General features: G+C 46.0%; 1 protein-coding gene across 1 annotated transcript in view; it reads right to left on the bottom strand.

Annotated features, from left to right (window-relative positions):
- Nucleotides 1–14,269, bottom strand: part of LOC140186057 (xenotropic and polytropic retrovirus receptor 1 homolog) — an 87,306-nt gene that overhangs the window by 8,058 nt on the left and 64,979 nt on the right. Inside the window, exons 11-14 of the mRNA XM_072239891.1 lie at nt 13,431–13,625; nt 11,460–11,632; nt 7,102–7,238; nt 4,027–4,236 (exon numbers count right to left, since the gene is read on the bottom strand). Of these exons, the coding sequence (XP_072095992.1) occupies nt 4,027–4,236; nt 7,102–7,238; nt 11,460–11,632; nt 13,431–13,625 (715 nt within the window). The remainder of the gene's footprint in view (nt 1–4,026; nt 4,237–7,101; nt 7,239–11,459; nt 11,633–13,430; nt 13,626–14,269) is intronic.

Raw genomic sequence — 14,269 nt, 5'->3', positions numbered from 1 at the left:
GGCCGCAGGTATTGTCTTTTGAGTGCGTTCATCACGCCGTCGTAGTTCGGCTGGTCTCTGATCAGCGAATAAACCCGTGGACTGACCCTGGAGAGTAGAACTCTGTGCTTCGCTACGGGGTCGGTCCCTTTAATCTCCTCTAGATACGCTTCGAAGCAGACCAGCCAGAGTTCGAAAGCGTTTCCAGCGTCAGGCATTTGCGGATCGAGGTCTAATTTGTCTGGTTTCAGGGACTGTTCCATGTTTTAAAATGTACAGTGAATAAAATTGAAGCACCTTCAATTACTTCAAAAGACTGAGGTTTGGTAAAATACTGAAAGGCTTTTATTCGCTGTACAATACGACCTCCACAGTGAGTGTCTGCCCCCGGACTGAGGGGAAGGGGCAAGGTGAACACCTTTATACAGGACTCTGTGGGAGGAGCCACAGGGGCAGTCAGCAGAGGGGTGTGTCCAGACAGGTAACCGAGTTACAACATATATACATGGTTTACCACAGGCACACACACAAAGGAAAGACTTTTTTTTTAAAAAAAGCCTTCTGAAATGCAGGTCGAAACTGTGGCTGAGATGTGAAATTGGAAAGAGAATGCCAAGATTATCCAGGACATCAGGGTATGCCCAAAGAGAGAGAGATAAATATTCCAGATAGCCATCCTTGGAGCAGAATTGGCCAACTCTGATACAAGCCAAAGAAACAAATTAGCTGAGATTGGTGTAGAGTTCTGAAGGCTGCAATTTGGCCCAGATGGAAGATGAAGTGTTGCCCTCTAGGCTGATATTGGGTCTTGTTGGAACAGTGTAGAGGACCACAGGCATTTGGGTCAAATTCAGAATTCTCTAATACAGAGGTGACCTCATTATAATCAGGGATACAATGCACTGGAACGGAAATGGTGCATTGAATTGCTCTTCACTGTAAGGAATGTTTTGTATCTCTCGGTGATGAGCAAAAGAGAAAGTGTTGTAAGTCCTGTGATTGATCGGAGAGGTGCCATACGAAGGAGAGTGCTTGATGGAGATGGAACAGTGAACACTGGGGTTACGAAGGAAAAAAAAAACACTTGGAATATTAGGAGAGGAGGGGAGGAGGAAGATCAGGGATTGACCCAATGAAGTTGAGAGGAGGATGAGAATCTGCGAAGGTGAGAGGCTGGCAAAACTGAGTTTTTCAATGTGATGATGGCAGTCAGTGTTGAATAGATCTGGAAGGGGTAAATGGCCAGATAAAAAGTTCTGGGGTGGGGGGGTGTCAGGAATTCTGACGGTAGGAGAGAGGGGCCACAGATAGGAGCGGGCAGGGAGCGGGTGGGGGGGTGGCAAGACCTCACCAAAGAAGTGGGTACAGGAGGCAGGGGAACAGCTCAATGTCACAACTGGCTTGGATTTCATTCGGGGGGGGGTGTTGCTGCTGAGAACCAGTGATGCAGGTCGGAGAGCATGAGATCGGAAGGGAAGGTGGAAGGGGGCAGAGCTGGCAATGTGGTGGGTGACATGAGCTCAGGGGAAAGTGAGGGAAGATCTGGACTGGAGAAGTGTTGAAATCATTGAGCTGAAGGGAAGGAAGTATTCTGTTGCAATAATGTGTGATCTACGGGATAAGGGGGGAACTGCCCAGTACGACTGTGAGTCAGTGTAATCACAGAGATGGGTGAGCCAATATGTGGCGTTAATAATAGATCTCAGTGTGCTGAAATCAGAAGCCTTAACTCCTTCTCTCCCCATAGACGCTGCCTGATCTGGAGAGCATTTCCAGCATTTCCCACTTCTATTTCAGATTCCAGCATCAGCAGTTTTTCTTTTTCATGTCTTGGTTGTTCTGCTCATGGACAAATTTGGGTACAGAGTAATTGGTGCACGACTGCAATGTGAGGGGGGTGCTGTTCATCATGCTCTCCTTGTCCAATGTCCTTACACCAGTCTTTGCAGAAGGCTTTACTGGACAGTGATTTGGATCAGGGACTTGAGCTGATTTTCCCGTGTTTCATTAACCAGAGGAATTTGAAGCCCTGTCTCATAAGAAGCAAACAGGGTGGCATTTAAAAATGTGCGGACCAACCTGTCCTAAAAGACCAAGTGACAGAACACAAACATTTAAAATGGAATATTCCTCTCGCAGCATTTCAAAATTGCTTCTGCAACTTTAAATACGATAACTATTTCAGTGTTGCCTGAGAGTGTGGGGAGTCCGACCATCTGAGAGACGGTCGGAGATGAGGATTCTTTTTTGCCAGAGGGAGGTGAATCTGTGCAATGCATTGCCACAGACATCTGTGGAGGCCAAGTCATTGGGTATATTTAAATCAGAGTTTGATAATGAGTTAATAAGGGAGTCAAAGTTTATGAGGAGAAGTCAGGAGAGTGGAGTTGAGAAGGAAAATGAATCAGTTGTGATCAAATGGCAGTGCAGACTCAATAGACTGAATGGGGAATGGCCTAATTCTGCTTCTATGTCTTATGATCATTGGCGAAGAAGGCCTTATCTAATTAACATAACTTACTTCCCCATGCATAATAATCAAGACCAAGTGGTTCCCTGGGCTTGTGTTGCCAGAAGTCTCATATTGAAACATTCCTTGCACAGCTTAACTTCCTGTCTCCCCTGTCGTTGCCTCTGCCACCACTTGACATCCTGGGTGAGGTCATAGACAATAAAAATAGAGGTCAACAGTGAGACTGAGATTGGTTGGGGGGGAGGTGTCAGGGGGGTGGAGGGGACTTGATCTCCGGGAAATTCTCTCCTGGCTTTGGTGATTGAAGGTGATCCCGGATGAAGCTGTGAACAGGACCTAACAGAGACAATCCAGCCCTTCTCAGTGGATCTGGTCTTCTGCCAGAATTAGTTTTGCTGTGTCTATTTTTCTTTCTGACTTCCAGATGTGACTATTCCAACATGCATTTTCTGGCAAGGCTCCTCCTTTATAAACAGCGTTTATTGCAGAATCCTACTGCATCCTCTTCACCCTTGTCCCTATATTTAGTCTAAATTGGCTTTATAGGGAGCAATGTCTTGATTTAAATCTCCTCACAGTGGCTTCCAAACCTTGCTTGCTCACTCTCCCTTTTCGACCCGTTCCTCCCAGTTATTACCCCAAGCCATCAGACTCCTGAGCCAGTGTGAGCAACTTCACTCGTCCCAACTCTGAACTGTCTCCACAACCTACGCACTCACTTTCATGTCCTCAGTATTGCTTAGTTGTTTGTGTTTGCAGAGTTTGCTGCCTTTTGCACTTCAGTTGTTTGTCAGATTTTGTGTGTAATTTTTCACTGATTCTTTCGTATTTCCATGTGAATGCCTGCAAGAAAGTAAATTTCAAGGTAGTACGTGGTGACACATGTACAATTTGATAATAAATTTACTTTGCGATGACTGCACTCCTCCCGTGCCGGTCATGTCCGGCGCTCTGTTACCGCCGGCCGTGCTGTAACCTTCTGGATCTCTACCTCAGCGACTTTCCTTCTCAGCCTCCACTGTCTCCCTTCCCTCAGCTTCCCGTCATCAGCAAGTCCGGCTTTCGAGGCCTGGAGTGCAGGGTGCTCGATCGTCCACATCGGCGATTCCTGGGTCACTCGATACCAAGGGCTGATCGAAAGTCCGGATTGAAGCCCGACGGTCAGTCGAGAGTCCAGAAGTCCAGGCCCGATGGTCAGAACCTCAGGTCTGTGAGTCCATGAGTCGGCTGGAGACTGGAGGCCAAAGAAGCCAGGCTATCCTGGGGTTAGAGAACTGTGTATATGGGTGGGTCGGCTTGTTTAACTTCTGTTCTGTAACTTGTTATACTCTGCCGAGCACACTAAATTTGCTCCAGAATGTGTGGTGACACTTGTAGGCTGCCCCAGCACATCCTTGGGTGTGTTGGCTTTTAGCACAAATGATGTATTTCACTGAGATGTACCTGTGAAAATTAAATCTGACTCTGAAGTCTACTTTTGCGGGGTGGGTGGAAGTTTGATTTGCTTACACTCTGCACACTAAGGATCAGTCTATGATCCATACCTTGCAAGTCACCTTTGTTTCACAACTGACCTGGATCTTTTAAAAGGGAAGTTGGTTTTCCGCTTGCTGCCTTTGACCTTTCCGCGATTTCTGACACCTTCCTGATCGTCCATCAGCAGCAGCAGAGTCGCCTGGTTGTCTCCGGTCAAGGGGATAATGGAAATGTCTCGGACCGCCCGGAACTGGCCGCAGTTGTTCAAATGTTCGTTTTCAAGCCGAAAGAAATTCCAGATGAAGCGTCTGTGGGGGGAAGTGAATAAATTTAGAAATCAGCAACTGCGTTAAACTTAAGCAAAACCAAACATATGCAAATGAGCTGCAGTGAAGGCGTTCTGGAATAAAAGTTTGTACTTCAAGTTAAAGCGCGAGCTCGATTTCAACATTTAAGCTGAGTTTGGATGGGTACATGAATAGTTGGGGTATGGAGGGCTTTGGTCCCAGTGCAGGTCAATTGGAGCAGGCAGTTTACGTGGTTTGGCACGGATGAGATGGGCCAAATGGCCTGTTTTGGTGCTGTACTTCACTATGACTCCGTGACTCTTAAATCTCACTCCCACCTCAACCACTCTGCATGTTATCACTAGCTCTCGATAAAAGTGCTGTTGATCAAAACAGAGATGAATGGAGTACTCTTCACACCTTTGAAACCTTGCTATGAAATAATGGGTCGGATTTGTACTAACTAACCGTCATTCTTTTGCTCTGATTCTTTGAAAGATAAACTGTAATAATTGGGAGATGAGGTTGTAGATTTGTCTTATTGTCTAAAGACTGATAGTCAATTTAAAACAGATCTGTAGTGCTGTGTCACAAACCCTTGGAAATATGCACACTGGGCAGAGGGAAGACGGTTTGAAACTCACACCTGACTCTTGCATCATTACAATAAGAGGTTCCTCACTTCCCTTTCCCTTCACTAGCCCAATCCCAATATTATCTCATCAATATTTCTAGGTTGTTCGTGTTTCATAACACACACAAAATGCTGAAGGAACTCAGCAGGTCAGGCAACATCTACGGAGAGGAATATACAGTCAACGATTCAGCTGAGACCCTTCCTCAGGACTGGAAGGGGAAGGGGGACAAAATCAGAATAAGGTGGGGGGAGGGGAAGGAGTACATCATTGCAGGTTGTAGGTGAAGGGGAAGGTAGGTGGGTGGGGAGAGGCGGAAGAGGTAAAGGATAAATTTCTCATTGCTACCATCAAGGAGGAGGTACAAGAGGCTGAAGACACATACTCAACGTTTCAGGAACAGCTTCTTCCCCTCCGCCATCTGATTTCCGAAAGAACAATGAACCCATGAGCAATACAACACTACCTCAGTATGTTTTTTCATCTCTTTTTTGCACTAATTTAATTTAGTTTTCTTTTTATGTTGTGTACATACATCTATTGATACTTCTGGACACATCTTCAATGATGTTCCTGGAATCATCGGGTGTTTCGGGTCTTTCAACGTCATACAACCTCCTCCAGGTGACCCAGCCGGGGCTGATCAGACCCCAGCTTGTGTCCAGATGGCTAGCTACTTATGACTCCATGGCTCCCCTCTTTTGAGCCACAGCCATCTTGAGGCCCTCTCTGCCGCATCGGTGGTACTGCGGATGGCTCTCCTCTTCCTTTCTCCCTCAATGCCCAAAATGCTGAAGGCTCTAACTAAAGAACGGGCCACGAATCCCCTACAACCAACCTCCACTGGGAGACACCTCGCTCTCCATCCAGCCTGCTGACAGTTGCTGACCAGTCCTGCGTACTTGGAGAGCTTTATGTAAATTCCTTAATGTAACTTACGGTTTTATTATTATGTAGTGGAATGTACTGCTGCCACAAAACACCGAATTTCAGAACATACTGTTTGCCAGTGACACTAAATCTGGTTCTGATTCTAATACTGAAATTGATGGTCATGCCATCCGGTTGGAGGCTACCTGGATGGAATATGAGGTTTTGTTCCTCCAGACTGAGAGTGCCCTCGAGGTGGCAGTCGAGGAGACCACTCACAGACATGTTGGAATGGGAATGGGGAGTGGAATTAAAATGGTTGGCCACCGGGAAATCCTGCCTCTTGCAGATAGAATCTTGCCACCCCTCAGTGCTGGTGACGTTTCCATAGCCCGCTGCGGTTGCCTCCTACGCAGTAAACACTGCGGGTCAGAGGGGCTGTCAAAAGATCCTGAAGGTGCAGTGTATTTTCTAGACACTGCAGCCATGATGTCTGAGCACGGGAGGGAGAGATGACTGAGGTGTTAATCAAGCAGGCCAGACCGGGCTGACATTTGAGTGTGTTGTTGGAGCTGAACTCAGCCAGTCACACAGAGAATACTTCAGCAAAACCCCTCACATTCCTGACATGCCTCGTAGCCGATGGAAAGGCTTTTGAGAGTGGGGAGCTTGGTCGTCGCCCACAGAATATACAGTCTCTGACTGCCTTCAACCACAGTGTTTGTAGAATTCCTGGTCAGCAGCAAAGCCTGGCGGGTCAGCAATGGAAGGTTCTGCAATGGAAATGCCATTCGACATTGAGAGTAGGTGGTGAGACTTGCACTTATCGGTAAAGGTCATTATCTGGTACTAATGTAAAACAATTATTATTTCCAACATCAGCCATACCAGAAGCTCGTCCGGCCTTGCTGTGTGCAAGTTTGGACTGCTATGAGACCTGAGGGGTTGTGAATGCAGCCATTTGGCGGTAAAGCACGAGATTCTGCAAACCCTAGACACCTCGAGCACCACGATCAAAATGCAGGAGGTGCTACAGAGGGAAAACAAGCAGCCAACATTCTGGGCCAAGTTGAGTTTCGGCCCAACGTTTTAACTGTTCGTTTCTTCCCAGAGTTGCTGCCTGACCTGCTGAGTTCCTCCAACATTTTGTGGGCATTTGTCAGTGAATATTGCCACAACTCACCTACTAGTTGACAGAAGGGCTTGGACAAAGATTTAGAAAACAGTTAGGCCTGAATGTCAGCGTAGGGTGGTGGCAGGGCACTGATGGCTCTGGGGACTGGGTATACTCCAGGTCAGGATGAAGGGATAGAGCAGCTACAACCACCTTTCCTGAGCCGCCAGGTTCCCGTATCCCTGTCTGAACTGTACGGCCTCTTACCTGAAGACCTCCAGTGAAGCCAGGGTGGTCGAGATGATTTCCGCCACCTCGGACTGCTTGGTCTGCGTGAACAGGATGTTCAGGGCCCAAGCAACGCGAAGCACCACGTCCTGAACTATGCCACAGTAGTAGTAAGCCTATGGAGCAGAGGGAGTTTGAGTTAGAATCCATGCCCGGAGAGGACGAGGCTCACCTGGGCTACACTGCGTACTGAGGCTGCACGGAAGCCTTTGGCCTAACTGGCCCTGTCAGTGATGGTTTACGCTCCACTCAGACCACCGCCAAATTCATCTAACGCTTTCTCCGGCTCTTTAGTATTAAGTGTTTTATTTATTGTAAAATAAACTTTATTCACAATAAATTACACAAATAAACACTTTCATTCTTACATTCACAGTCAATGCCATTAGTATTGTTACACTGCATTCCCTAACACCGATGGGGCTGTTGCCACTCACGTGCCCGCCCCCCCCCCGGGTGGTACACTATCACAATCAGCCGCCCCCTTGGATGCATCTAAGCTGGCGGTGTGCAACGCCCTTGCTTGAGAGCCACCTGGGCCACTGGCATCTTTTCTGAGGTCATTCCAGATGGGGCCTGCTGATTCCCAGTAATGCTGCGGGGAAGTCTACTCAAAACGTTAGCTCTATTTGTCATGTGCACATCGAGACGTCAGAGTAGACGGTGAAATGCGTCAGTCTGCATCGACGTCCAACACAGTCCGATAGCCGTGCTGGGGGACAGCCCTCAGGTGTCACCGTGCATCCAGTTCCAAGGTCGCGCGCCCGCAGCTCGCTGACCCTAACCGCATGTCGTTTGGAATGTGGGAGGAAACCGTAGCACCCAGAGGAAATCATGTGGTCGCAGAGAGGGCATTATAACCTTCCAGACAGTGACAGGAGCCGGAACACAACTGGCGATTGCTGGCGCAGTTAATAGTTTGAGCTAACTGCCGCGCTGCCATAACATGCTTCGGTCGAGTAGGACATGTCACTGGAAAGGAGACAAATTTCCATCTTTGAAATAATTGTTTGCTTAAATTTACTCAATTATTATGTAAATTTTCAAGTGTTCCAAGTGTTTTAATCATTTGAAATAAAGTACTTTTCAAAAACTCCCAGCTTTTAATCTTGTATTTTAAGACAAAGGAGTAGAATGATGCCATTCAGCCCATCGAGTCTGCTCCATCATTCCACCATGGCTGACTTATTTTCCCTCTCAACTCTATTCTTCTGTCTTTCCTCCATAACCTTTGACCCCTTACTAATGAAGGAAGCTATTAACCTTGACTTTATATCAAATCACTTTGTCTCCACAGCTGTCTGTGCAATGAATTCCACAGACTCACCGCCCTCTGGCTAAAGAAAATTCCTCCTTATCTCTGCTCTAAAGCGAAGTCCTTCTATTCTGAGTCTGTGCCCTCTGGTCTGAGACTCTCCCACTATAGGAAACATCCTCTCCACGTCCACTCTGTCTGGGCCTTTCAATATCTGGTAGCTTTCAGTGAGGTCCCCCTTCATACTTCTGAACTCCAGCAACGGACGAGCAAACGCATTCAGTTTTAATGGTGAGATGAAAAGCTTCTGAATAGATTTTTCAATATCTGAATGTCAGATAGTCAATGTTATTCCATAGCTGTGACACAGTAAGGCTGAGGCTGGGACTGCAGTTTAAGCAGCTATCAGAACAGTTGTGTAGATGGGGCTTGTCATTTTCCAAAGCTCTCATTCCTCACTTTGATGTGTGTTTCTTTGATGTACTTACTTACTGTCTGTTGTTTCTGAAACTCTGTGGAACTGAACACTTTGGGGCTGTTTGGAGCTGTTCCTTGGCTCCCCATGCTGAGGCTGGTTTATGGTTTGAAAATCAAACTGAAATTGGTTTGCAACTGTTACTAACGGGTATAAAGAAAATGAATGCATGGATTCAACATATTAATTTAAAAGGAAAAATGTATTTATGTGTTAAATATTTGAATCACAAAAGGTTAAATACCTTCCTGCTTCTTGGAAAAATTAGGAATTTGTGGCCTCTGGAATTTCTGGCAGTGAAAGTAGGCAGGGACGGGATATCACATGACAAAGTGCTCTCACTTCTGAATGAGGCCGGACGGGATGTGCAGCCCAACTGAGCTGCTCCTCACAGCACCCAGATCCATTCTCACCACCCTCTCAGTGAAGGGCTACCTGCCAGCTTCACCCAGACAAGAAAGCAGGAACTGAGTCCCAGGTCTGCCAGTCTTTTCAAACACACCATAAAGTAAGCTGAAACAACTAACATCAGTGGCCCTTGATGTTGCACACACAGAGATAAAACAGGAGTCTTTGTACATAAAACATAGAACACTACAGCACACTACTGTCCCTTCATGAGATATTAGATATAGGAGCAGAATTAGGCCATTTGGCCCATTGAGTCTGCTCCATCCATAGTGGTGCCTACCTTTTAAGCTACTCTAAGATCAATCTATCCCTTTCCTCCGTTTTTCTATCACCCATGTGCTCACCAAGGGACACAGTTTCTTAACTGCCCCTAATATATCTGCCTCCACCACCACCTCCAGCAGGGCACTCTATGCACCCACCACTCTCTGTGTAAAGAACTTACCTCTGACATCCCATCCATACCTTCCTCCAATCGCCTTAAAATTATGTCTCCTGGTATTAGCCATTTTTGCCTTGGGGGAAAAGTTTCTAGCTATCCACTCATCTATGCATCTTATCATTTTGCGCACCTCTATTTAGTCACCCCTCTTCGATTTATGTAGGTTTGGCAGCAAATATTATAAATAAATTTTAATTATTTTAGCCATGTGCATTGTGATCTGATACGTTAATATTGCAGATAGACATTAGGTGAAGACAATGTCCCATCTTCAATGCTTTCGACGAACTGAACCAAACGTGAGGTTGCAGCGCCCCCTGCTGGCAGAAAGGTGTTTATGTTGCTCATCCACCTCCTCATCCATACCTCGGCAGCGTCTGCTTGGCGATACTACAGCCCTGGGCTCAATCTGACCTCAAGTGTTGTCTGTGTGGAGCCTGCATGTTCTCCCTGTGACTGCATGGGTTTCCTCCCCATCCCAGTGCTTTGGTTAATCAGCCACTGTAAACTGTCAGTAGCACGTAAGTGAGAGGTGGAATGATTGGGGAGTTGATGGAAATGCAGGAAGAATGGAAAGTGGGATGAATATGTCCTGGGTGTTAACATCCCTGAAGATCTATTCTGGGTCGAACATATTGATGCAGTTACAAAGAAGGCAGACAGCAGCTGTATTTCATGAGGAGTTTGAGGAGGCTTGGTGAGTTTTCACAAATATCTACAGATGCACTGTGGAGAGCATTGCAACTGGTTGCATCACCATCTGGTATGGAGGGCGACTGCACAGGATCAGAAAAAGCTGCAGGAAGTTGTGAGCACAGCCGGCTGAGGCACGTGGACAGGGGCATTAGCCTCTCCAGCATCACAGACACCTTCAAAAAGGTGTCATCTATCATTGTGAATCCCCATCACCCAGGACATGCCCTCTTCTACCATCAAGGAGGAGGTACAGGAGTTTGAATCAACACACACTCAAATTTTTAGGAACAGCTTCTTCCCCTCCGCCATCAGATTTCTGAATGAACAGTGAACCCATGTATATTACCTCGAATTTTTACACTACTTATTTCAGCTCTTTAAATATATTTTATTGTAATTTATAGTTTTTTAAAATTATTCTGTTTTGCAATGCACTGCAGCACCCAAAACAACTAATTTCTCAACAAGTGCCATTGATATTCGATCTGATTCTGAGTGAATGTATGTAGGTGCTTAAGAGTCAGCATATGCCCAGCGGGCGGAAGGGTCTACGTCCATGCCCATCTCTACGACTCTAGGTGTAACTGCTAAAAATCTGGACTACTTTACTGACTGAGATGAGCCCAGCTAGTACAGCAGAATATTGCAAAATACTTCTAAAATCCTACTTTTTAAATTTGGTCTACTTATAGGATTGCTTAATGCCTGTGGGTGCTGATTATGTAATTTGTTATATTCAATTGCATTTTATCCTATATGTTTGTCTTTACTTTTGATTTTTAATTTTGTCTCATATTTTTATGACCATACTGATTTACCTTTAAAATCTATGTAAAGTACTTTGAGCCAGCATCTTAATGTTTGAAAGGTGTTATATAAATAAAGTTGTTGTTATTATTATTATTACTACTAATCCAGACCAACCTATTTGATCATTCGATGCTGGTACTTTCACAAAAAAGGAAGGATTTGGAAGAGAAGAATTCAATTTCAGCAGCGTTTAGCCAATTTCTCTGGTTGGAGAGAACGTACACATCTGAGGTTAGGTGTACACTTACTTTATATTGGTATACTGTCTCCTCTCGCAGAAACTTGTTCTCTTTAGTTTTCTTCTCTAACAGTCCCCAGTCCATCTTCAGGTCCCAGCCGATGGTGAAGATGGTGCTGACGCAGGTCGTCACGGCCCACAGGTAGAAGTAAACCTTCACACCGATCGTCAGCTGAGAGCGTTCTGATTGAGAGCGGGTTGCAGGAAGGAGCGTGTGAGAATTATGCTCAGCTTCACATCAGAATAATGCGGTGAGCTAAACTTGTGGGGGATTGGTAGTGACCTTTTTAATATTCAGTGGCATGCTACGGTAAGGCATGTAACCATGGCAACAGGAGGAAATTGTGGCAAATCGTCTAAGTTTTCTCCTGAATAAGGTAGCTCCCGCACGCAACACACTTTCAATTCTTGCACAGCCGTACGTCTGCTCCCTGGTTCTGACTAATTACTGTGAGAAGCACTTTGACCGGTAACATAAGCAACACACATCAAAGTTGCTGGTGAACGCAGCAGGCCAGGCAGCATCTATAGGAAGAGGTACAGACGATGTTTTGGGCCGAGACCCTTCGTCAGGACTAACTGAAGGAAGAGCTAGTAAGAGATTTGAAAGTGGGAAGGGGAGGGGGAGATCTGAAATGATAGAAGAAGACAGGAGGGGGAGGGATGGAGCCAAGAGCTGGACAGGTGATTGGCAAAAGGGATATGAGAGGATCATGGGACAGGAGGTCCTGGGAGAAGGAAAAGGGGGGAGGGGAAAAATCCAGAGGATGGGCAAGGGGTATAGTGAGAGGGACAGAGAGAGAAAAAGGAGAGAGAGAAAAAGAATGTGTGTATATAAATAAATAAATAACGGTTGGGGTATGAGGGGGATGTGGGGCATTAACGGAAGTTAGAGAAGTCGATGTTCATGCCATATGGTTGGAGGCTACCCAGACAGAATATAAGGTGTTGTTCCTCCAAATTGAGTGTGGTTTCATCTTTACAGTAGAGGAGGCCATGGATAGACATATCAGAATGGGAATGGGGCATGGAATTAAAATGTGTGGCCACTGGGAGATCCTGCTTTCTCTGGTGGACAGAGCGTAGACTGTACCTCTTCCTAGAGATGCTGCCTGGCCTGCTGCGTTCACCAGCAACTTTGATGTGTGTTGCTTGAATTTCCAGCATCTGCAGAATTCCTTGTGTTGGCCGGTAACATGGTGGCCCAGCACAGTGAGTGAGAATTGGACAATGAATGTGTCTGAGATACAGGGCTATCAACACTATGGTAACCACAGGGTGGGAACCACGCTGAGTGGTGGGATCCCGGTGCTCCCAATCCGACTGGATGCACTAGGAGTAACAATTATTCTGTCTTCCCTTGATACAAAATGGAGTAAAACTCCAGAGACAGTAAAGCTTTGACAATGTTGCACCCTTGGGACCTGGCCATTGTCCAGACCGATATTTATGGCCCCTCTTTGTTGATCTTCAACAACTGAAACTATCTCTGGTTACTCATATTGCTCCAAATTCTATTCTATCATCAAGCCATCCAATCTGTTCTGAATATTTAAAATTCGCCATGTGCCAAGTTGTATCTTTTTGAATCAGTGTAATACTAACCATATTAACCATATCCTAACTACATACAACTGGTGCTCCAACATGGAGCTCCCAACTATAATTTTAATAAGATTTTGGATAAATTCACAGTGGTATAATAAATGTTCCAGTGAACCTGGTGAGTTTAGACAGCTAAGGGAATATACAAACACTCAAGGCCTTGCTCCAATTGCAAGCCTTCCCACGTTCCTGAACCCTGGTGTTCCAGATCCCATCCCCGACCTTGGCTAGACTGATCGCAGACTGGACTCGCACCCCAGCTCACATTCCAGGTTAGGAGTGAGCCAGATGCTGGGTACCTGGATTTCCGAACAATCGGACACTGGATTACTGCAACCGGGCTTTACGAGGATAGTAGCAGATTAATTACACTTGCCTTTCTCGGTTGAGTACAGAGCTGCAAAGGTTACCATGATGAAAACTGTGGAGTACTTCCCAGCATTTGCTAAATGCGGGAACGCGTCCCTGCTGTCCCTGTATCGACGGAGGCACTGGGTGAACCGGATCCAGGGTGGAAGGCACTGAATGAAGCAGGTCACTCCGTAAGAGTTACCGTTGGTTATGAACTTATCTGTGCAGAGAAAAGGAAAGATGTGAGGTAAAAAAAAAATAGTTAAATAACATCTGGAGGACACGGATCATGAACGCCCATGGACAGCTGGTCTTTCTTTCAGACTCTGACCGAAGGTCATCGACCTGCAATGTGAACTCTCTGAGTATCTCCAGCATTCTGTTGGTTCAGAAGGCTCTTGTGTTCTGGGATTGGTGACATCTTGTCTGTCGTAACATTTATACCAACAGCTGCTAGTTACCTGCGATGGAAAAGTCTAGGACCAGAGGACACAGCCTCAGAATGGAGGCTGAGGAGACAGAGATGAGGAGGAATTTCTTCAATCTGGAACTTGTTGCCAAAGCAGCTGTCGAAGTTGAGTCTTTATGTATATTTAAGGGAGAGGTTGATAGATTCTTGATTGGTCAGGACATGAAGGGATATGGGCGGGGGAGAGGGCAGGAGATTGGGTCTAAAGGAAAATTGGATCAGCCATGATGAAGTGGCAGAGCAGACACGATGGGCCAAATGGCCTAATTCTGTTCCTATATCTTATGACCTAAAGACTACATTCAACAAGAAATCGTAAACACAAAATAATCTGCAGAAACTGGGATCAAAGCAAAACTTACAGTACGCTGGAGGAACTCAGCAGGTCGGGCAGC

The sequence above is a fragment of the Mobula birostris genome, chromosome 22 (genome assembly GCF_030028105.1).
Source record: "Mobula birostris isolate sMobBir1 chromosome 22, sMobBir1.hap1, whole genome shotgun sequence".
NCBI classification, from domain to species: domain Eukaryota; kingdom Metazoa; phylum Chordata; class Chondrichthyes; order Myliobatiformes; family Myliobatidae; genus Mobula; species Mobula birostris.
The sequence above is the reverse complement of the archived record's forward strand: the minus strand, read 5'-3'. Positions and strand labels throughout refer to the sequence as shown.